This window comes from Oncorhynchus mykiss, chromosome 2 (assembly GCF_013265735.2).
Source record: "Oncorhynchus mykiss isolate Arlee chromosome 2, USDA_OmykA_1.1, whole genome shotgun sequence".
Classification (NCBI taxonomy): domain Eukaryota; kingdom Metazoa; phylum Chordata; class Actinopteri; order Salmoniformes; family Salmonidae; genus Oncorhynchus; species Oncorhynchus mykiss.
The window spans coordinates 64,448,038-64,470,719 of NC_048566.1; the positions used below are offsets into that span (position 1 = coordinate 64,448,038).

General features: G+C 42.7%; 1 protein-coding gene across 7 annotated transcripts; it reads right to left on the minus strand.

Annotated features, from left to right (window-relative positions):
• Window positions 1-3,264: 3,264 nt before the first annotated feature.
• On the minus strand, window positions 3,265-21,796 carry ppp6r3 (protein phosphatase 6, regulatory subunit 3). Of its 7 annotated transcripts, none has more exons than XM_021568158.2 (26): window positions 21,376-21,543; window positions 17,425-17,574; window positions 17,059-17,292; window positions 16,608-16,794; window positions 16,338-16,475; window positions 16,180-16,245; window positions 15,987-16,099; window positions 14,274-14,387; window positions 14,066-14,195; window positions 12,442-12,594; window positions 12,044-12,196; window positions 11,892-11,956; window positions 11,611-11,726; window positions 11,407-11,492; window positions 11,146-11,232; window positions 10,772-10,818; window positions 8,920-8,974; window positions 8,099-8,229; window positions 7,843-7,958; window positions 7,527-7,719; window positions 7,222-7,319; window positions 6,956-7,130; window positions 6,618-6,635; window positions 4,480-4,602; window positions 4,266-4,349; window positions 3,265-4,148 (listed from the first exon to the last, which is right to left on the minus strand). In XM_021568158.2, exons 3-26 carry the CDS (start codon window positions 17,283-17,285, stop codon window positions 4,097-4,099), a joined length of 2,727 nt encoding a protein of 908 aa, XP_021423833.1. In that variant the 5' UTR covers window positions 17,286-17,292; window positions 17,425-17,574; window positions 21,376-21,543; the 3' UTR covers window positions 3,265-4,096. The 7 variants fall into 7 exon arrangements, with proteins under 7 accessions (XP_021423833.1, XP_021423824.1, XP_021423815.1 ...); XM_021568149.2 differs by having other exon boundaries at window positions 7,527-7,704; window positions 10,772-10,851; XM_021568140.2 differs by having other exon boundaries at window positions 10,772-10,851.
• Between the last annotated feature and the right edge of the window lie 886 nt (window positions 21,797-22,682).

Below are 22,682 nucleotides of genomic sequence, written 5' to 3' on the forward strand. Positions count from 1 at the left end.
CCAAAGTTACCTCTGCTGCAGAGGATACATTCATTAGAGTTACCAGCCTCAGAAATTGCAGCCCAAATAAATGCTTCACGGAGTTCAAGAAAGAGACGCATGTCAACATCAACTGTTCAGAGGAGACTGCGTGAATATGGCCTTCATGTTAGAATTGTTGCAAGAAACCACTATTAAAGGACACCAATACGAAGAAGAGACTTGCTTGGGCCAAGAAACACGAGCAATTGACATCAGACCGGTGGAAGTCCTTTGGTCTGATGAGTCAAAATTTGAGATTTTTGGTTACAACCGCCGTGTCTTTGTGAGACGCAGAGTAGGTGAACGGGTGATCTCTGCATGTGTGGTTCCCACCGTGAAGCATGGAGGAGGTGGTGTGATGGTGACAACGTCTGTGATTTATTTAGAATTCAAGGCACACTTAACCAGCATGGCTACTACAGCATTCTGCAGCGATACACAATCCCAGCTGGTTTGCGCTTAGTGGGACTATCATTTGATTTTCAACAGGACAATGACCCAACACACCCCCATGTTGTGAAAGGGCAATTTGACCAAGGAGCGTGATGGAGGGCTGCATCAGATGACCTGGCCTCCACAATCACCCGACCTCAACCCAATTGAGATGGTTTGGCCCACAGAGTGAAGCTAAAGTAGCCAACATGTGCTCAGCATATGTGGGAACTCCTTCAAGACTGTTGGAAAAGTATTCCAGGTGAAGTTGGTTGAGAGAATGCCAAGTGTGCAACAGGTGTCAACTTTGAAGAATTAAAAATACATTTTGATTTGTTTAACACTGACACAATACCTCATGACAAAGCGAAAACTTATTTTTCAAAATATTTGCAAATATAAAACTGAAATACCTTATTTATATATTCAGACCCTTTGCTATGAGACTCGAAATTGAGCACATATGCATCCTATTTCCATCGATGATCCTTGTGATGTTTCTACAACTTGGCAACTTCACCTGTGGTAAATTCAATTGATTGAATATGATTTGGAAAGGCACACACACTTGTATATAGAAGGTCCCATAGTTGACAGTGCATGTCAGAACAAAAGCCATGAGGTCGAAGGAATTGTCTGTAGAGCTCCGATACAAGATTGTGTCGAGGCACAGAGCAGGATAAGGGTGCCAAAAAATGTTTGCAGCATTGAAGGTCCCCAAGAACACAGTGGCCTCCATCATTCTTAAATGGAAGAAGTTTGGAACCACCAAGACTCTTCCTAGAGCTGGCCGCCCAGCCAAACTGAGTAATTGGGGGAGAAGGGCCTTGGTCAGGGAGGTGACCAAGAACCAGATGGTCACTCTGACAGAGCTCTGGAGTTCCTCTGTGGAGATGGGAGGACCTTCTAGAAGAACAACCATCTCTGCAGCACCACCAATCAGGTCCTTATGGTAGAGTAGTCAAACGGAAGCCACTCCTCAGTAAAAGGCACATGACAGCCTGCTTGGAATTTGCCAAAAGGCACCTAAAGACTCTCAGACCATGAGAAAACAAGATTATCTGGTCTGGTGAAACCAAGATTGAACAATTTGGCCTGAATGCCAAGCGTCATGTCTGAAGGAAACCTGGCACCATCCCTGCGGTGACGCATGGTGGTGGTAGCATCATGCTGTGGGGATGTTTTTCTGTTCAATTGTTGTGAAGGCTTCAGGGCGCCCAAGAAAGTACAGCAAACGCCAGGACCGTCTCCTAAATTTGATTCAGCTGCAGGATCAGGGCACCACCAGTACAGAGCTTGCTCAGGAATGGCAGCAGGCAGGTGAGTGGATCTGCATGCACAGTGAGGCCAAGACTTTTGGAGGATGTCCTGGTGTCAAGAAGGGCAGCAAAGAAGCCACTTCTCTCCAGGAGAAACATCAGGGACAGCCTGATATTCTGCAAAAGGTACAGGGATCGGACTGCCGAGGACTGGGGTAAAGTAATTTTCTCTGATGAATCCCCTTTCCGATTGTTTGGGGTATCCGGAAAAAAGCTTGTCTGGAGAAGGTGAGCTCTACCATCAGTCCTGTGTCATGCCAACAGTAAAGCATCCTGAGACCATTCATGTGTGGGGTTGCTTCTCAGCCAAGGGAGTGGGCTCACTCACAATTTTGCCTAAGAACACAGCCATGAGTAAAGAATGGTACCAACACATCTTCCAAGAGCAGCTTCTCCCAACCATCCAGGAACAGTTTGGTGACGAACAATGCCTTTTCCAGCATGATGAAGCACCTTGCCATAAGGCAAAAGTGATAACTAAGTGGCTCGGGGAACAGAACATTGATATTTTGGGTCCATGGCCAGGAAACTCCCCAGACCTTTATCCCATTGAGAACTTGTGGTCAATCCTCAAGAGGCGGTGGACAAACAAAAACACACAAACTCCAAGCATTGATAATGCAAGAATGGGCTGCCATCAGTCAGGATGTGGCCCAGAAGTTAATTGACAGCATGCCAGGGCAGATTGCAGAGGTCTTGAAAAAGAAGGGACAACACTGCAAATATTGACTCTTTGCATCAACTTCATGTACTTGTCAATAAAAGCCTTTGACACTTATGAAATGCTTGAAATTATACTTCAGTATTCCATAGTAACATCTGACAAAAAATATCTAAAGACATTGAAGCAGCAAACTTTGTGAAAATTAATATTTGTGTCATTCAAAACTTGGCCACAACTGTACAGAGAGATCCTTGATGAAAACCTGCTCCAAAGCACTCAGGAACTTAGACTGGGGCAAAGGTTCACCTTCCAACAGGACAACGACCCTAAGCACACAGCTAAGAAAACATAGGAGTGGCTTCGGAAAAAGTCGGGACTTCAAACCGATCTAACGTCTCTGGAGACCTGAAAATGTGCAGTGGCTCTCCCCATCCAACCTGACAAAGCTCGAGAGGATCTGCAGAGAAGATTGGGAGAAACTCCCCAAATACAGGTGTGCCTAGCTTGTAGTGTCATACCCATGAAGACTGAAGGCTGTAATCACTGCCAAAGGTGCTTTCAAGTACTGAGTAAAGGGTCTGAATACTTGTAAATGTAAATTTGATATTTCAGGTTTGTATTTAAGAAATGTTCTAAAATTTCTAAAAACCTGGGGGGGGGGGGGGGGGGGGGGGGGGGGGGAATGACAATCCATTTTGACTAAGGCTGTAACTTAACAAAATGTGGAAAAAGTAAAATGGTCTGAATACTTTCCAAATGCACTGTATAAAAATAATCAATGGTTGATGCATGATTGAAGCAATACCAAGAATATTCATTACACACGCATCATTTTGCAGGTAGAATGTTTGACTTGAGTGGTACTGTAACAGTTGTAAAATGGAACCCATTTACCACAAGACTTCAGACAGTTAACACTCACTAGATACGTGCAACTGGAAACCATTTTCTACAGTTTTTCACCTTGGGTTTGTACAGTTTAATGTTGTCAAGGGGGAGAAAACATGTGTATGGCACTAACAGAACATTATCTACCTTAATAAATTAAGTTAAAAACTATACCAAAGGTTTTCAAATCTTGCTCATGTTGAAAGTATACAAGAAACATTTACAAATAATAGCTGTGGCAAAATAAACCTTTGAATATTTAAAATTATTTTGATTCCTACCAACAAGCGTACTGATAAACATACCAACATGGGTTGCCGATTAACATTGCATGGTAGCTGGAAATAAAATGTATCCGATTTTGTGCAGAAGGAAAACCCTATCAAAATCACACCAAGTTTTCCAATTGGTATATTTTAGTTATCGTCCGTTTCTGTATACATTTTCTTTTTATAAAATATTTTATTCATACAATCATTTTAACTATAGCAACATTACTATTTAACTTGGAGTGGCAAAATATCAGACGGATCACCTCATAACAATAGTATATAAACGAATGCAAAAAAATAATAACTGTATCCATTAGAGTATCTCTTCATTCAGTTCCAACTTCCTGTACAACTGTCTGTAATAGCCTAATATTAATATTGCTGGTCCTGATCTGGTGAAGTTAGTGCAGCAGCAGCTCTGACTCTGGACTTGCACTGCCCTCTACTGGTGGCCCAGGGAGAGAGCTGTGCGTGGCAGGAACAGGCTGGCAGGAACCACATCACCCTGGGCCGTTCACAGCTGCCGCCGGTGAGGCCACGCTCTGCTCTGTTCTGTAGGCGGGCAGACAGAGGACACAGTGTAACATACTGGATGACACACACTTCACAAGTGATAAGACATGCCAGACTGGAACCCCACAGCACAACCTCATTCTAGCTGACACTTACTTGGCTTCGTCCATTGCTGTTCCTTCTAGGGGACCATTAACAGCGTCACTGGGGACTTTTGATTTCTCATCTGAATGTTGTGCACTGTGGAAGGGAAGAAATAAAGAAAGATAAGACATCATGAGACAGAACCGGTACAACAGCATGTCTGAAAATAGCTCACTAGTACGAGACAGTTCCAGTGAAGGTATAAGTTGACAACATGGAGCCAGACCCTGGTTTGGAACAGTTGCTGACAGGCTGGACAGATGCAGGGACCCTCTTCTCTGGTGTTCCACTCTCCCTCACCACGCACTTTGCAGATGCGTCCTCTGAGGTAGACAACTTCACATCCTCACTGCAGAGAAAAAGGGAACATTTACAGAGCTCTTGCCATTTCAAACATTCAGAATGACAATAGACAGAAACCCCCCACTGTTTATAGACAGAACGGAAAAGACTAGCGCATGCAGAATGGGAGAGACAGACAACATCAAAGCATTGGGCAAACGAATGTGTCGAAATGCATATGGCGGTTAAAAATGGATGCAAGGAACAAAATGGACAGCAAATGGACAGAAGCAGCAAGAGTCCATTTAGATTCTGACCATCCACTTACAGCAGTTTCCTCTTTTTAAGAGTGAGCTTGTTTCGAAGAGCAGAACACGAGGAGATGACAGTTTTGAAACTCACCGAAATGATTCAAAGTTTTCAGCCATCGGTCTTGATTTTTGTCATTAAAACCACCACAACTACGTCGTCATAATTACTAGGCAAAACTAACGCACTCCAGGATATTTGGGTATTTTTACAGGTCTTATTCATTTTCTGTTTGAGGCGGCGGTTATGTGCGATTTATTTAACCTTTAAGCAGGCAAGTCAATTTAGAACACATTCTTATTTAAAATGACCTGGCAAAGTGAACTACATTTACAACTACCTAGATGGCATTTTGAAAGTCTGTTGGACTTGAGATTCAAGCTTAAAAACAAATCTCACTGCTAGTAGAGCTGAATCTTGCGCAACAGGACTACTGCTAGTAGAGCTGAATCTTGCGCGACAACAGGACTACTGCTAGTAGAGCTGAATCTTGCACAACAGGACTACTGCTAGTAGAGCTGAGTTTTGCACGACAACAGGACTACTGCTAGTAGAGCTGAGTTTTGCGCGACAACAGGACTACTGCTAGTAGAGCTGAGTTTTGCACGACAACAGGACTACTGCTAGTAGAGCTGAATCTTGCGCGACAACAGGACTACTGCTAGTAGAGCTGAATCTTGCGCGACAACAGGACTACTGCTAGTAGAGCTGAATCTTGCGCAACAGGACTACTGCTAGTAGAGCTGAATCTTGCGCGACAACAGGACTACTGCTAGTAGAGCTGAATCTTGCGCAACAGGACTACTGCTAGTAGAGCTGAATCTTGCACAACAGGACTACTGCTAGTAGAGCTGAGTTTTGCACGACAACAGGACTACTGCTAGTAGAGCTGAGTTTTGCGCGACAACAGGACTACTGCTAGTAGAGCTGAATCTTGCGCAACAGGACTACTGCTAGTAGAGCTGAATCTTGCGCAACAGGACTACTGCTAGTAGAGCTGAGTTTTGCGCGACAACAGGACTACTGCTAGTAGAGCTGAATCTTGCGCGACAACAGGACTACTGCTAGTAGAGCTGAGTTTTGCACGACAACAGGACTACTGCTAGTAGAGCTGAGCTTTGCGTGACAACAGGACTACTGCTAGTAGAGCTGAGTTTTGCACGACAACAGGACTACTGCTAGTAGAGCTGAGTTTTGCGCGACAACAGGACTACTGCTAGTAGAGCTGAGTTTTGCGCGACAACAGGACTACTGCTAGTAGAGCTGAGTTTTGCGCGACAACAGGACTACTGCTAGTAGAGCTGAGTTTTGCGCGACAACAGGACTACTGCTAGTAGAGCTGAGTTTTGCGCGACAACAGGACTACTGCTAGTAGAGCTGAGTTTTGCGCGACAACAGGACTACTGCTAGGCTAAGAATCATCTCTCTCCAGTTTATTCCAGCCACCTCACAATGCCATGAGCTACAAACCAAAGCCAATGAGACACCAGCACAAGGAGGTGGTGGATAAATTTTGAAGACTGCCTACACCAATCCACACCCCCACCTGGACATCGACAGAAAGGAGAACAAGGCCAACTCAAAGCCTGGGAGTGGCTAATCCCGAGGGCTGATGGCCAATTCACGACGTCATTGACGACGAGCGACGACCAAATCAATACATCTGAGATATACATGCAAATGGAGATGGCAAAATAATTAATAAAAAAAACTCAGTGGCTGACATGAAAACAAGACACGGCAGATGTCTGCCCCCCGACTGGCTGTACATACCGATAAGATTTCAACACTCTGAAGCCACACGCACGCCAGAGAGAAAGAGGAAGCTCATGTTGTAAGTGTTGCAGTTAAAGTGAAGGACAGTTTCTCAAACAACACAGACAGCAATGTAGGTTTGGCAGGTTTGGTGATACATAAATGGTATATAGATATTTATACAAGTCTACTGGAGTGTCCCTGCCTTGCATGGATTTAAGTCACTCAGTGCAGGAGGGGGAAAACGTGGCAAGACACAGAGGTCAATTCCACATGCTCTGAGGTGAATGGCTGTGTTGTAAAGGAAGGATTGGTGACCAGAGGAACAGGGTATGGTGAGTCATCAAAAGCCTTACCTCTTGAAAATGGCAGTTTCAGTTTTGGCATCTACAGTAAGGCTAACTGTTTCCTTCATGGATCCATTGGTGACCGTCTCAGTGGTGACGGACTCCTCTGCATCCGAGCATCCGGCTTTCCCTCCAGGGGAGCTGGCTGGCTGGGCTGCCTCATCCCCTGGCCACTGGTCAGAATCTGCGACGTCACACAGGGACAGCATCATAACAGTGACCACAGAGTTAGCCGTAACACACTTATTCCTGAAAAGCTCAGTGGCAAATCTCACCTTCATGCTGCATTGGTGCGTTGACACCCAAGGGGTCTCCTGTCTCTATACAGGTCTCCATTGCTACTGGGGAATTGCTCCTCAAAGGATCTTTGGGTCTGGAAGATAGTCAGAAAAGGTCTTGAATTTGTCCTCTTAAAATAGCCCATCTCAAATATTAGACATGGGAAGCCAGGGGAATGAACAGAACACCCGTCACCCACATCCTTATTCATACTACATGGAAGGATAACGCAATATGGAAATGTGTGGCAAGTGTCACCTAAGGCCTTGGGAATGAGGGTGGTGGGATGATGAACCCTTACCTAACTGGTGAGAAGTTGCTAGAGAAGTCTGCCCAGCCCATGGCTTTGCCAGGGGAGGCGTTGGGGGAGCTCCAGCCAGCAGACTCTGGTATAACCGCAGGGGAGGAGGGGGAGGCTGGGGCAGATTCCCCCATCGCCGTAGAACTCCCGGTGTCCATGGGTATGTCATCAAAGTTAGCTGTCCACAGAGGCCCTGAAACAACAGGGCAGCCGTCACAAAAAAGCAAGGCATCATCTCGAAAAGATCATACCAGACCGACCTACCCAACGAACCACTAACCCAACCCCAGTGCGCAAACCCGGAACAATCACTCACCAGTGTCCACCTCCATTCTGTCATCAGAGCTGGCATTGTTGGGGTCAAAAGGATCGCGTTTAACATCCTCCTCCTCAGAGTCTGTGCTCTCCTCACTATCTGTGCTGCCAGAGCTCCTAATGGGAGGCACAGAATGGACAAAAGTCAAGAAAATGTATCAAAATCACCCAAACTGGTGCCTTGAACCAAGCCTCAGAAGATATGTTAGTCATTTAAAACATGTAATTTACATATCCGCCAAGAGGCGCTGCCGTACCGAGGACGTCTCTGAGCGTCTGGTGCGAAAGTAACATCTTTCTCGTCCCAGATGTCCTCCTCATCAGAGCCTGCATCTTCAAACTGCTGGATCTTCTCCTTACAGCAGGCCTCAAACAGAGCTATATTCGCCTGGAAGACAACACCAGTACCAGGGTAAAGCACATGATACACAAAAAGATACGCTGTGATGCCTCCACTTCCTCATTACTGTAAATGGAAAAGGGAAGAAAATATGTATGTGCATAATTTTCATAGGTAACAGAACTTCAGACGTCTAGAGTGCAGCATTAGCTAATATGCACCAATCCTTTTCAGGATGGTAAAACGTTTTCAGTGTAAACTTAAAAACGACTAAAACCAGATAAAGATTGTTGAAAAGATAATGGAGCAACTTTTTTTTAATTTTTTTTAAAATTATTATATATATATTTTTTTTTAATCGGATTATCTTTGAGAACTAACAATTACCAAAATAAAAACTAGTCTGGGAGAATCTGATGACTTATGTTTGAATCACTTAGACAGCATAAGAACAAGAAATAAGCCATAGCAAAATGTCTAGGCTTGCAGGAAATTAGCTTCAAAACAGACATTGTCTCTGAGGCTGAAAAAAAATCCCAGAGTAAAGACTAACAGCATTATAAAAATAGTAAACTTTAAAACTTTGGGAGATAATTTTCCTCAAACTGCTACTTTATTATCTTACTCATTTCCACTAGAATTGAACAGATCTCCAGTACAAATGGAAGACAACATGGCATTCATTTTAACATCCTTTCACTACCTTTGAAATGCATTAAATTATATTAAAATACTTACACTTTCATTTGTATTCAAGGAAAAATTGATGTCTGATATTCTATCAAAGGGAATACTGAAATGTTAAAGAAAAGAGTTTAGTTTAGTTATATTAATTAGACAATGACTACAAACAATGACTAAACACAATGGCTTCAGGACGCCTACCTACAGAGGCCCATTAACAGGAAGAAGAATGTTATTGACATGAAAGCAGCTTTATGCAGAAACTCCAGCCAGCCATTCCCACCTGGTCATTCTCCTCAGGGGCCCAGCCGCCAGCAGATCACCCACATAACAAGAAGAGCCAGAGGCACAGAACAGGGTTGAAGTGCGCTACTTATTCCAAACTAACTGAATTATGCAGGTTTTTTTTTTACTCTGCATAGAAAAGTCTTGGGCGGGTCGCCTAAGTGTTTTTCCTCGGGCCGCCCATGTCCAAACAGTAATTTAAAAAAAGTACATAGAAAGACGTTTCAGTGTAAACAAAATACTAAAACCAGATAAAGTATGTAGGAAAGATAACGGACCTATACATTTTTAAATAAGATCTTTGAAAACGATCAACCCCCTAAGTAAAAGCTAGATAGTCAGGGAGAATCAAAATTTCCCAAAATGATGATTGGTGATTTTAAAAACATTCTGCTGGTGTCACACAGATATGGTATTTAAAATATATATTTTTTTATTTAACTAGGCAAGTAATTGTATCCTAAACAATATTCAAAACAGATTTTTAAAAGTTGATTGATTTACCAAGATGAGTCCCCACACTTGTCTCAAAGCAGAGCGATTGTGCCGTCCCAATCAAAACAGTGCTGAAATTAGAATCGAGTAGGCTTTTGCTTCAAATTTATTACAAGAATTGGATGACTTCGGGACGTTTCAGTAAGCAACAACTTGATACATGCCTTCAATTGCACATACTTTAATCCAATAGTTTCATCATTCAGTGATATTTATTCCCACAGTAATTCTTTATGTATCCATCCGGTTATGTTTAAGAAAACAGTGCGTGTGGTGGGCTATGAGAAGAGATGGGTGAAGTGACATGTCTTGCAAAATGTATAACTGACTGTCTAGCAACCATCAAGAGTTTAAGAGTGTAGTGTGTGCCAAAGCCGCCTCAGCATTACAGCTACGTTTCATAGGCAGAACTTTACTGAAATGATTAGTAGATCGTTTGGCAGAACATTTTTTGGGGGCTTTGATACCGGCAATACCTTTCAGATATAAAGAAGAGGGGGTAAAAGTTGTCAGGATAAGGTTGGCGGAAAAACATCTTGGTAGAAAAGGGATATTTGACTCAGATAGTGTAAGGGATAGCAAAATGTGTAGAATTGCAGGAAGTGAGCTTTAAAACAGCTAAATTGTCAATGTGGCCAACAGGAGGGCCTCTAAAATGTTTGGTCAGAGGCCACCACGCCCATACCAACCACAAGCCCCATTTTGATCAAGAAAAAATAAACTGTTTTGCAATTACCAATTACAATCTGGACTCTGGTCCAAGCAAAGCATCAGTCTTGATTGACAGTGACACAGGCAATCTACTTTAATGGTAGAACTGTATAATATGAGCTACTTAAATGTAATAAGAATATTTGACATTCATGGGTTGCTGAATTCAGACTGGCATCCAATTAACCTACCACTTACATTTTATTTAAATTTTATTTTCATATGTAAATGTTAATTGCAAACATGTATGTAACCTAAACTTTTGTACAGAGAAAGAAACTGATTCCCAGTCCTTTGTTAAGGAAGCAAAGAATGTATTAACAGAACACCAGTCTAGTCACCCCACACCCTTATTGAAATCCCCAAACCAGTAGAATAGCAAGTTATGAAGAAAACATGCAGGGTCAGTACTCACTCCACGACATCGTCCTGATCGGCAAACTCTTCGTCATTGAAGCCAAACTGCTCAATAAAATTGGACGTCATTTGTTGCATCTGATAATCAGAAAAGGCCTGGCAAACCCAGGACCAACGATAATGATATAGTCTTGGCACTACAAAAAACTTCAAGTACTTCAATTCAAAACAATTGACTAATACTGTAGCTATAGGTTCATCGTTTAAAGATTAAGAGCACAAGCATACTTACAACTGGAAGACACATTTAATATTCACAAAATCTGTACTACTATTACTAGACAAGTATAATAATGTTAACAATTATTTTTTTAAAGTATCAATATGGAGATTTTGCAGCATTTATATAGTCTCATCCAGTTACAGACTTACTTGTTGTAAAGAGGAATCCTGGTGGAATCCGCTGTCCTTGAAGTCTACCTCGTCATCACTGGATGAGTGAATATGGTGTGTGTTCACCTAGTGCACAGTGCAACCAACCTTATTACTAAGAGGACAACCATGAGACATCCTTCAAACAGCTTCGGCATTACTGGCACTTCACCTTTCAGTACGTCAGTGTAAATACTGTGTAACAGTGTACTCTGAAAACATTTTGGCATTAAGTAACTGAGGTGTCTGTATCAGACTTACTAGGTCTACAGTGTTTCTCTTGTTTGTGTCAGCTAGCTGACCAGAAATGAAGGTCTCCCATCTCTCTCTGTCTTCTTCTGTGAGCTCTGAAATAACGCAGAGAAATAACAAGATGAGTCTATTCCACCTCATTTTAGGATATAGTAAGGATAGTTTTTTTCGCTCCAACAACCTCATTCCTTATGGGTGTCAAAGCCCACTCACCTGAGATGAGCTGCTGTATCTGTGCACCATTGGGGCCCTTGTCGCTGTTGTGCACTATTGAGTTGGCTATTCTGGTCAAGTGGCCCATGTAGCCCTGTCTACGTCCACCCTCAGCCCTGCAACAGGAAACACTTAATGAAGCCTACCGGCACATTGTGGTGACTTTACTGTGAGCCGTCGCAAGGGGAAAAATTAAAGCGCTCCCAAGAGATTTAAAAAACCCAAATCTGCAGTGGTCTAGTAACAACGAGACACATATCATTAATAATAACAGTACTTACTGCGCTTTCTCATTGGAGCTCCATGCATCAAGAATTCTCTGTATAAACTGGCACTTCTGAAACAGCTAAAACACAGCACACAAAAATAGTTGATTGACTTGTCTGACATGAGTACCATTCTAGATGTAAAGAAAAGGGTGATGAAGTCTCACATGATTGATGAGGTGGCTTTCTCTGACAGGCTCCTGATCACTGTTGATTTTGAGGTTTTCACTTTGGGCTGGGGGCATCGCTAGGATCATTGCAGTGCATATTTCAACTTGTAAATGCAGGAAGTTATTCCATATATATTTGAAGTACATGTCCTGAGAATAAACAGATTGTTTTTTTTAAAAAGCATACATTTATTTAATAAGAAAATGTTCCAAACCAAGTTGTTGAAGTGAGCATCATCCCTGTTGACCTTAGTTATGAGAAGGGGGTAGTAAAGGAACTAGTGTCATGAAAGACAGAAATCCCTGTGCATAGCAGTCTAAATCCAGGTGCTGATTAAGACAGGAACAACTAGTACTAAAAACCATGTGTAAAATATAAAAGACAGGCAACTTACAAGTATGACACCTAGAGTGTTGAGGTTAATCAGCTCCATGTTGATGATATGAGTGTTGGTCTGCAGGAGGCTGGCCACTAGACGGACCACATTCAGCCGGGTGTTGCCCACTGGGGGGTCTAGCACTCCCCATGTGGTTTTCATGATATTCTTCTGCAAATATGGGGATGAAAGGAACAATCAGGCTCTCATTCAGTTGGTAACTAAAACACAACCGCCATTGGAGTGAACTTGTAGAGTGGACTGCACTTGTAAAGTCAATTTAGAGGAAAGACCACCCACTCTGAAGATAAATATGACTCAAAGTTAAACCAAGATTAAGACAGCAGGATCACAACAAAAGAGAAATGTAGTAATAGTTTATTTAAAATATTATGGTTGTCATATTTATTTCAAGTTAATAACAAAGAGAAAAACCTATACTTAGCTCACTGAAATGGCCTGAAATATCTGCAATGTTTAGTGTGTGTGTGTGTGTGTGTAAGACGATAGGTACACTACATGACCAAAAGTATGTAGACATCTGCTCAATGAACTTCTCATTCCAAAATCATGAGAAATATGGAGTTGGTCCCCCCCCCCCTTTGCTGCTACAACATCCTCAACTCTTCTGGGAAGGCTTTCCACTAGATGTTGGAACATTGCTGCAGGGATTCCCCTCAGCCACAAGAGTACTTGTGAAGTCGGGCACTTATCTTGGGCGATTAGGCCTGGCTCGCAGTCGGCGTTCCAATTTATCCCAAAGGTGTTCGATGAGGTTGAGGTCAGGGCTCTGTCCAGACCTGTCAAGTCCTTCCACACCAATCGACAAACAATGTCTGCATTAACCTTGCTTTGTGCACTGGGGTATTGTCGTGCTGAAACAGGAAAGGGCCTTCCCCAAAAGGTTGCCACAAATTTGGAAGCACAGAATCGTCTAGAATGTCGTTGTAAACTGGAACTAAGGGGACCAGCCCGAACCATGAAAAACAGCCCCAGACCATTATTTTTCCTCCACCAAACTTGACAGTTGGCACTATGCAGTCGGGCAGGTAGCATTCTCCAGGAATCCACAAAACCCAGATTCGTCCGTCAGACTGCCAGACTACCTGTGATTCGTCACTCCAGAGTCCAATGGCGGTGAGCTTCACACCACTCCAGCCGACGCTTAGCAGTGCGCATGGTGATATTAGGCTTGTGTGCGGATGCTCGGCCATGGAAACCCATTTCTTGAAGCTCCCGTCGAACAGTTATTGTGCTGACATTGACTCGGTAGTGAGTCAAACGAGGACAGACAATTTTTACACGCTACGAGCTTCGGTACTTAGCGATCCCGTTCTGTGAGCTTGTGTGACCTACCACTTCGCGGCTGAGTCGTTGTTGCTCCTAGACGTTTCCACATATAGTTGATCGGGGCAGCTATAGCAGGGCATAAAAATGACTTGTTGGAAAGGTGGCATCCTATGACAGTGCCACGTTGAAAGTCAGAACTCTTCAGTAAGGCCATTCTGCTGCCAATGTTTGTCTGGAGATTCCATGGCGGTTTGCTCGATTTTACACACCTTTTAGCAACAGCCAAATCCACTAACTCAAAGGGATGTCCGCATACTTTTGTATATATAGTATATGTAAAGTACTGTATTACCTTTGGGGGTTCCAGCAGCAGTTGATGGAAGTCTTTGAGCCTAGGTCTGACAGCCTCCAGAATGCTCTGATTGACTGAGAAGGACGGGTGGCTCATACCAGGAGGACAGATTTCCAAATGGCCTTCGAACCTGCAAACGACAGAACCGTACATCAGAAAAAGTCTCCCAAAACAAATAAAACTTTAAAATGGGATATCGTTAACTTACGCTGGTCTTCGTGTCTCAAAGAGTGTCAGGAGAATCTGAATTACACTGACTATTGCAGAGTCATTTTTCTCTTTGTCAAATATGTTGGACAGCAACTGCTCCACAGTCTCTTGTCTGAGAGAAAGGAAGGGACATGTACAGTACCAATCAGAAGTTTGGACACCTACTCATTCAAGGGTTTATCTTTATTTTGACTATTTTCTACATTGTAGAATAATAATGAAGACATCAAAACTATGAACATACATGTAGTAAGCAAAAAGTGTTAAAACCAAATATATTTTTAAAGTAGCCCCCCTTTGCTTTGACAACTTTGCACTCTTGGCATTCTCTCAACCTGCGTCACCTGGAATGCTTTTCCAACAGTCTTGAAGGAGTTCTCACATATGCTGAGCACTCGTTGGCTGCTTTTCCTTCACTCTGCGGTCCAAATCATTACAAACCATTTCAATTTGGTTGAGGTCAGGTGATTGTGGAGGCCAGGTCATCTGATCCAGCACTCCACTCTCCTTAGTCAAATAGCCCTTACACAGCCTGGAGGTGTGTTGGGTCATTGTCCTGTTGAAAAACAAATGATAGTCCCACTAAGCGCAACCAGATGGGATTGTGTATCGCTGCAGAATGCTGTGTTATCCATGCTGGTTAAGTGTGCCTTGAATTCTAAATTATTCAGACAGTGTCACTAGCAAAGCACCCACCTCCTCCATGCTTCATGGTGGGACCACACATGCAGAGATCATCTGTTCACCTACTCCGCGTCTCACAGACACGGTGGTTGGAACCAAAAAGCTCAAATTTGGACTCAGACCAAAGCACAGATTTACACCGGTCTAATATGTCCATTGATCGCGTTTCTTGGCCCAAGCAAGTCTCTTCTTCTTATTGGTGTCCTTTAGTAGTGGTTTCTTTACAGCAATTCGACCATGAAGACCTGATTCACTCAGTCTCCTCTGAACATTTGATGTTGAGATGTCTCTTACTTGAACACTGAAGCATTTCTTTGGGCTGCAATCTGAGGTATAGTTAACTCTAATGAACTTATCCTCTACAGCAGAGGTAACTCTGGGTCTTCCTTTCCTGTGGCGGTCTCCATGAGAGCCAGTTTCATCATAGCGCTTGATGGTTTTTGCGACTGCTCTTGAAGAAAGTTTGAAAGTTTGTACATTTTCCAGATTGAGTGACCTTCATGTCTTAAATTAATGATGGACTGTCGTTTCTCTTTGCTTATTTTAGCTGTTCTTGCCATAATATGGACTTGGTCTTTTACCAAATAGGGCTATCCTTCTGTATTCCACCCCTACCATGTCACAACACAACCGATTGGCTCAAACGCATTAAGGAAAGAAATTCCACAAATTAACTTAAGGCACACCTGTTAATTGAAATACATTCCAGGTGACTACCTCGTGAAGCTGGTTGAGAGAATGCCAAGAGTGTGCAAAGTTCATCAAGGCAAAGGGTGGCTACTTTGAAGAATATCAAATATATTTTGATTTGTTTAACACTTTTTTTGGTTACTACATGATTCCATGCGTGTTATTTCATGGTTGATGGCTTCACTATTATTCTACAATGAAGAAAATAGTAAAAATAAAGGAAAACCCTTGAATGAGTAGGTGTAAGTTAGTAATGACTTTGGCACAACAATAAAATATGATGACAGTAATAATGAGTATTCCTCCTTGAAAAAACAAACAGGTTGTAGAGACTTACTTTTCTAGTGTGGCCAGTAATGGGTCAGGCTCTGAGCAGCCCTGCACTTGGAACATCTGATCTCTGCTGAGGCGGATGATTTCACACAGAGACTGGGATGCGTTGGAGTGCCTCTGGATGATGAACAGAGAGACTTTAAGACACTAAGAGAGCAACAGAACATCCAACAAACTGCTGATGAAATGTGACTTACATCCTCATCCTGAGAAGGCTGGACCATATCAACAAGCCTCTGGATCACCTTCTCCTCGTTCAGCCACTGTGGGAGGAGAAGATGGAGGTCGGTAATTGAACACACAAAAAAAAGACCAAAATGCTAAAACGCGAAGTAAACCAAATAACAACACTGACATTTAAGACATCTTGTCTGAGCTGCTGTGGTTCAACGCAGGTCAGCATTCTGAGCAGCAGGTCCATGATGGCGGATGTCCCTATGTGTTTAATCATTAAGTCCACAAAGTCTTCCCTCTTCCGCAGAAACTCCACAATCTGCAAAAGATAGTTGAAGTTTAAGGATGTGTCAAAGGACAATCTTTTCTCCCAGAGCATTCATGAAACCCTGCAGGTCATACACTTTTTAAAACCTGTGTGGTTTATACAAGCGTTTTGTATTGATCTCACCTGTTCCGGTTTCCTACCGATGAGGATGCTCAGGACCTTGCTGAAGAAACTGGCCAGTAAAGGGTTGAGTGGAGATTCATTTTGCAAGAAGCCATAAAGTTTCATTAGTAAACATTCATCTTCTCCCAGTCTGTCATTGATCTGTCCAACGTCCGAGGTAAGGAGTTCACACGATATGTTGGGGTACCTGAAAATAGCATAGAAGTCCAACATTTAATGATCAATTAATACAGTACCACTACCACACAAAAGAGCACATCAAAGGTCCTATATAATTGACTGTCTAGCAAGTCATGTTTGCCCCCTTGTGATTGTAGGGGGAATTACCTTGAATTAAACAAATGCAAGGGAAACTGAAAGAAAACATGAAATCTTTCTCAAAATTGGCATATAAGTATAAGTATAGGTAAGGTAAGTATATCCTGGCCTAGTGTGTGTGAATCCCACTTACTTGTACTTGATCGTCTCCTCCACATCATCACTTGGCTCCTGCGTGATGTAAGTTACCAGGTCCTCCATGTACTGAGGCCGTACCAGGAAGTCCACCAGCTTGTGGTTCTGGGCCTTGCACTCCTGCAGGACATCCTCCTCGTCCATCACCTCTGTCAGAGTCACATCTTCCTTCTCCAGGAGGGTGTCGATGTGGGACGTCGTGTGTAAATCAAACTTCCAAAACATGATGCTTCTACAAGGAAGGAAAACATTCATAAGACAATGGGAAAGCACTCACAGTGACACAAAGTACACAATGTGGGTTGAGATGAGGTGGTCAAATAGAAAGCAGGTGGTGGTCAAACAGACAGCTTCACAAATGTACCTGACTGGGATAGAGTCCAGAAGTTAAAAATAAAATAATGATAGTGCTCTTTGGGAGCTCTGGCCCATTACAGGCTCCACAGGCAGCAGTGACAAGACAGGCTTTTTGACACATGCAGCAGAACGACCACCTCAACAGATCAACGCACACCTGAAACAAGCAAAGGATAAATTAGCATATTACTCATTGTAATGGAACAACATTTTCTTACTAACAGTAACATTTCTTACGTTAAGGTCACATGCTACTGAAACAAGTAGTAAACAAGTAAACAAGTAGTAATATAAAAACATTTTTTTGTCACATTACCTTCTAAATAATAAGTGTTAACCAGGTGAAAACAAATACTTAATCTAGGTCATGAGACAAACTTTAAATCTCTGGCAAAGAGCCAGTAAACCATAGCTTTTCCATCATAGGAAAAGAGTTCACTTCCTTGTTGACATGTCAGCATCCCAACAACTCTCCCCAAAATCAGTCTAAACTTCAAAGCATTAAGACAAGCACTACTGGGCTAACCGCTCCACACTCAAATACTGGCAAGATCATTGCTAGTTCAGAACACTGTGCTTAGTCAAATCACCTTGTGCCACATCTTAAGTGGCAATATAGAACACTGTGTCAACAACTCACTCACCGTAGGAACAAAGCAGTGAAACATGTTCAGTGCACACACTAGGCATATGCCTCAAAAGATAAACAGAATTTCCCACTGTGTACACCTGGCCCTCAGGTAAAAATAAAAGTCTAAGTATTTGCTAGGAATTCCCATCTTGTGGGGAAGCCTGGGAGAAATAGGGTTAAAGGTTACAGTGAAGCCATCTTGGCTTATGCTAAACCAGCACCTCAGACAACTGAATGGCTGAGAAAAGAAAGTGTATTAATAGACTGAGCATCGGGGCTGTGCTGAGGGACCACTGACATTGGTCCCTGTCCAGGCACATTCTGATGAAAGTGTGCACCTCGTTCATTGCTCTATAAAATACTATAATAAATTGAAGATGTCAAAATGAATGTCATGGAAAAACATTGAATTGTTGTCTGGCATTAAATTGTCTACCACAGGTGACCAAATAACAGGAAAAAAACTGTTTTATCACCACCCAAGAGCGCAACATTAGCCTGAACAAAGTCCTGTGTCACTAACAAAAAATAAGCACTTTCAGCTGCTGGTTTACATTGGTTATATGGTTATTTATCTGGTTATGGCCTGGTGCTGAAGTGTTTGCTCTACCAGCTACTGAGAAAGCTTATGAACACTTAATTCCATGATTTAAGGAATAGCCCCATCTGTCTCAATTGACAAAAATATGACAAATGCTGAATAGCCAATCTCCAGTGGGTGAAGACAAAAACAATTTGTCAACTAAATCACAACCATACAACACAGTAATGTATGGTTGGTTACGCAAATATACACGTATGACTATTCCAGTGACAGTGTAAAACTGAAACCCAGGGGTTGCCCAAGGTAACATTCTGTTTCATGTAAACTAAACCAGAATGTGTCATAACTTGATGTATTTTTGTATAGGCCTACCTTCTTTTAGTACACTATTGTTTGTCAAATGTAATGCACTGCCTTGGGAGCAAAGGGTTACATTGCCGTTCAGCCCCATTTACTGTTCAGTGTTGTTCTTACTGTATTAGCTAGCTAGACTACATACTTTTGTGCGTTAGCTAGCTAACGTAAGCTAAGTAACCAACAGTCATGTCTCAGGACAGCCTGGGACTAACTAGCTAGCCAAGTTAGTTGTGGTTATAAGGGTCAGAAACCAAACTACCTAGCTAAATTCAACACTTAGCCTGACCCGGAGAATCCTGAAACTATGCCAAAACGACCAAGCTAACAGTACATAAACTCAGCAACAAAAAAAAACAGCACCTTTTTCAGGACTCGGTCTTTCAAAGATAATTTGTAAAAATCCAAATAAATCCAAAGGTCTTAATTGTAAAGGGTTTAAACACTTTTTCACATGCTTATTCAATGAACCATAAAAAAATGAATGAACAGGTACCTGTGGAACGGTCGTTAAGATACTAACAGCTTACAGACGGTAGGCAATTAAGGTCACAGTTATGAAAACTTAGGACACTAAAGAGGCCTTTCTACTGACTCTGGAAAAACATCAAAAGAACAGGGTCCCAGGGTCCCTGCTCATCTGCGTGAACGTGCCTTAGGCATGAGGACTGCAGATGTGGCCAGGGCAATAAATTGCTATGTCTGTACTGAGAAATGCCTAAGACAGAACTATACAGGGAGACAGGACGGACAGCTGATCATCCTATCATCCTCGCAGTGGCAGACCACGTGTAAACACCTGCACAGGATCGGTACATCCGAATATCACACCTGCAGGACAGGTGCAACAACTGCCGAGTTACACCAGGAACGCACAATCCCTCCATCAGTGCTCAGACTGTTCGCAATAGGCTGAAAGGGGCTGGACTGAAGGCTTGTAGGCCTGTTGTAAGGCAGGTCCTCACCAGACATCACCGGCAACAACGTCACCTATGGACACAAACCCACCGTCGCTGGATCAGACAGGATTGGCAAAAAGTGTTCTTCTCTGACAAGTTGCGGTTTTGTCTTGCGTTACACTGAGGCCTGTACTCTGGAGCGGGAATGATTTGGAGGTGGAGGGCCCGTCATGGTCTGGGGCGGTGTGTCACAGCATCATCGGACTGAGCTTGTCGTCATTGCAAGCAATCTCAACGCTATGCATTACAGGGAAGACATCCTCCTCCCTCATGTGGTACCCATCCTGCAGGCTTATCCTGACATGACCCTCCAGCATGACAATGCCACCAGCCATATTGCTTGTTCTGTGCATGATTTCCTGCAAGACAGGAATGTCAGTGTTCTGCCATGGCCAACGATGAGCCCGGATCTCAATCCCATTGAGCAAGTCTGGGACCTGTTGGAACGGAGGGTGAGGGCTAGTGCCATTCCCCCCAAAATGTCTGGGAACTTGCAGGTGCGTTGGTGAAAGAGTGGGGTAACATCTCACAGCAAGAACGGGTAAATATGGTGCAGTCCATGAGGAGGAGATGCACTTCAGTACTTAATGCAGCTGACTTACTTTTGATTTTGACCCCCCCTTTGTTCAGGGACACATTATTCCATTTCTGCTCTTCACATGTCTGTGGAACTTGTTCAGTTTGTCTCAGTTGTTGAATCTTATGTTTATACAAATATCGACACGTTAAGTTTGCCGAAACTAAACGCAGTGAGAGGACGTTTATTTCTTTGCCGAGTTTAGCTAACTAGCACAATAGACAGCTGCTTGATAGCTAGTTAGGTAGGTTCGCTGCGGCCAACTATCTTAACGTTCGTTTACCAGATAGTTATCGAAGTAACGTAGTTACAGCTGACGTGGTTTTCACAAACTACTAACATTAACTAGCTACTTTGACGTTACCCAAAATGCTAACGCTTCCTAGGTGGCCAACTAACGTTAGCGAACACAAAAATATTTGACTAACGTTAGCCAGTTCCCGTCAACAACTTGACGCCTCTAGATGGCTATCTAACGTTAACTGGCAAAAAAATACCGAAGCCAACATCTAACCGTATAACGTTAACATCAATATCCAAACGGTGGGCGCATGCTGGATAACGTCAGTTAGCATTTTCCAGTTAACCAACGCAGACAGGCCAAACCGTGTCGACAACACTGGTCTGAAATACGGCTAACTAACGTTATCTAGCAAGCAACATAGTGCATTTCAATGGACCCCAGTGCAGTGGCTTTTCACACACAATAAGACTAACGTATCGTAGCTATCTATCGAGTACAATATAACAAGACGATTCGTACTTATAAATACATCGGTGTAGCTAAGTTACCGGTAGCTAAAGAGAAATGGGTAGTTAATGTTGCTCTAGCTAGCTAGCTCAGTAGCTGTTCCTGTCTCCTGAACTGCATGCACCAGCTAGCAAGTACGTACCAACAAACAACGGTAAATGGTGAGTCCCCGGCATGTAGCTTATTGGGCCATTAGCCTAAAGTGTCAACAACAACAAAAAAGCCACGAATCCTAAGAAGGAAAAAAAAAAGTGTTTTCAACGGATTCTGACAGGCGAGAAAATGTAGCTAGACTGTCAGATGGCACTTTTCAAGATGGCGGCATCATCAGCTCCAACGACCCTTCCCCCACCACCATAACCAGGCAGATAAGCAGGTTACCAGGTCTTCTGGTCGTCACTAGTTACCACAGCCGCAGAGACTTCATCACGGCTAAACCACGCCTGCTTCTACAATTTGTCTTCTTAAAATCTGATTTTAAATCTAACCTTAAGCATAGCCTTAACCACACGACTGACCTTAAATTAAGACCAAAAAGCAAATTTTTGTTTTAATTGGTGTGGATGTGCTAGTGACAACAGTATTTTTGCCACAACTAAACTACCAGTCAATCAAACTGACCGATTGAGCTCTATTGGCTAATTAATCACGCCAATCAGATTTCTTGCGAGCTCAGTCTTGTGATTTGGTACGGTGCAAGTCATTAAATGGTCCGTGCTTGGGACGTCCCTATCCCATTGAACTTGAGAAGTAAAATGGTTCGGGTTTAGGGTAGGGACGTCCCATTGAATCCGGGTAGCACTGACCGTCATTAAACTGCGTCCACTCCATTGCGTAAAACGTTAAAAAAAACGTCGCGTCGAGAAACTCCCATTTTCCGCAGATAGAGCAGGGTCAGTTACCATCGGTCTACAGAGGGACTTATCTTTAAAAGGTCGAGTCCTAATAACCAAGGCTGAAGGTATCTCTAGACTAACATATGGTGCTCTATCTTTATATCTTGACCGTAAAATAAGCAAGGAGATAGACCAGATGCTTTTCAACTTTCTTTGGAGAAACCGTACCCATTACATTAGGAAAACTGTTGTAATGAACACTTATGAGAATGGTGGACTGAATTTTCTGGACTTTACTACTTTAAATAATACTTTTAAGATCAATTGGATAAAACAATTCCTAAGAAGACCCACTTCTATGTGGAATTGTATTCCTCATCATGACTTCTCTACTTTTGGTGGCCTTAACTTCATGTTGTTTTGCAATTATAATATTGACAAAGTTCCAGTGAAACTTTCTGCTTTTCATCGGCAGGTTTTCTTGTCATGGTCCTTAATTTATAAACACAATTTTTCTCCACACAGATATTATATATGGAATAATCGGGATATATTGTATAAAAATACCTCTCTGTTTTTAGAATATTGGTTCCGAAATAATATCCTATTGGTG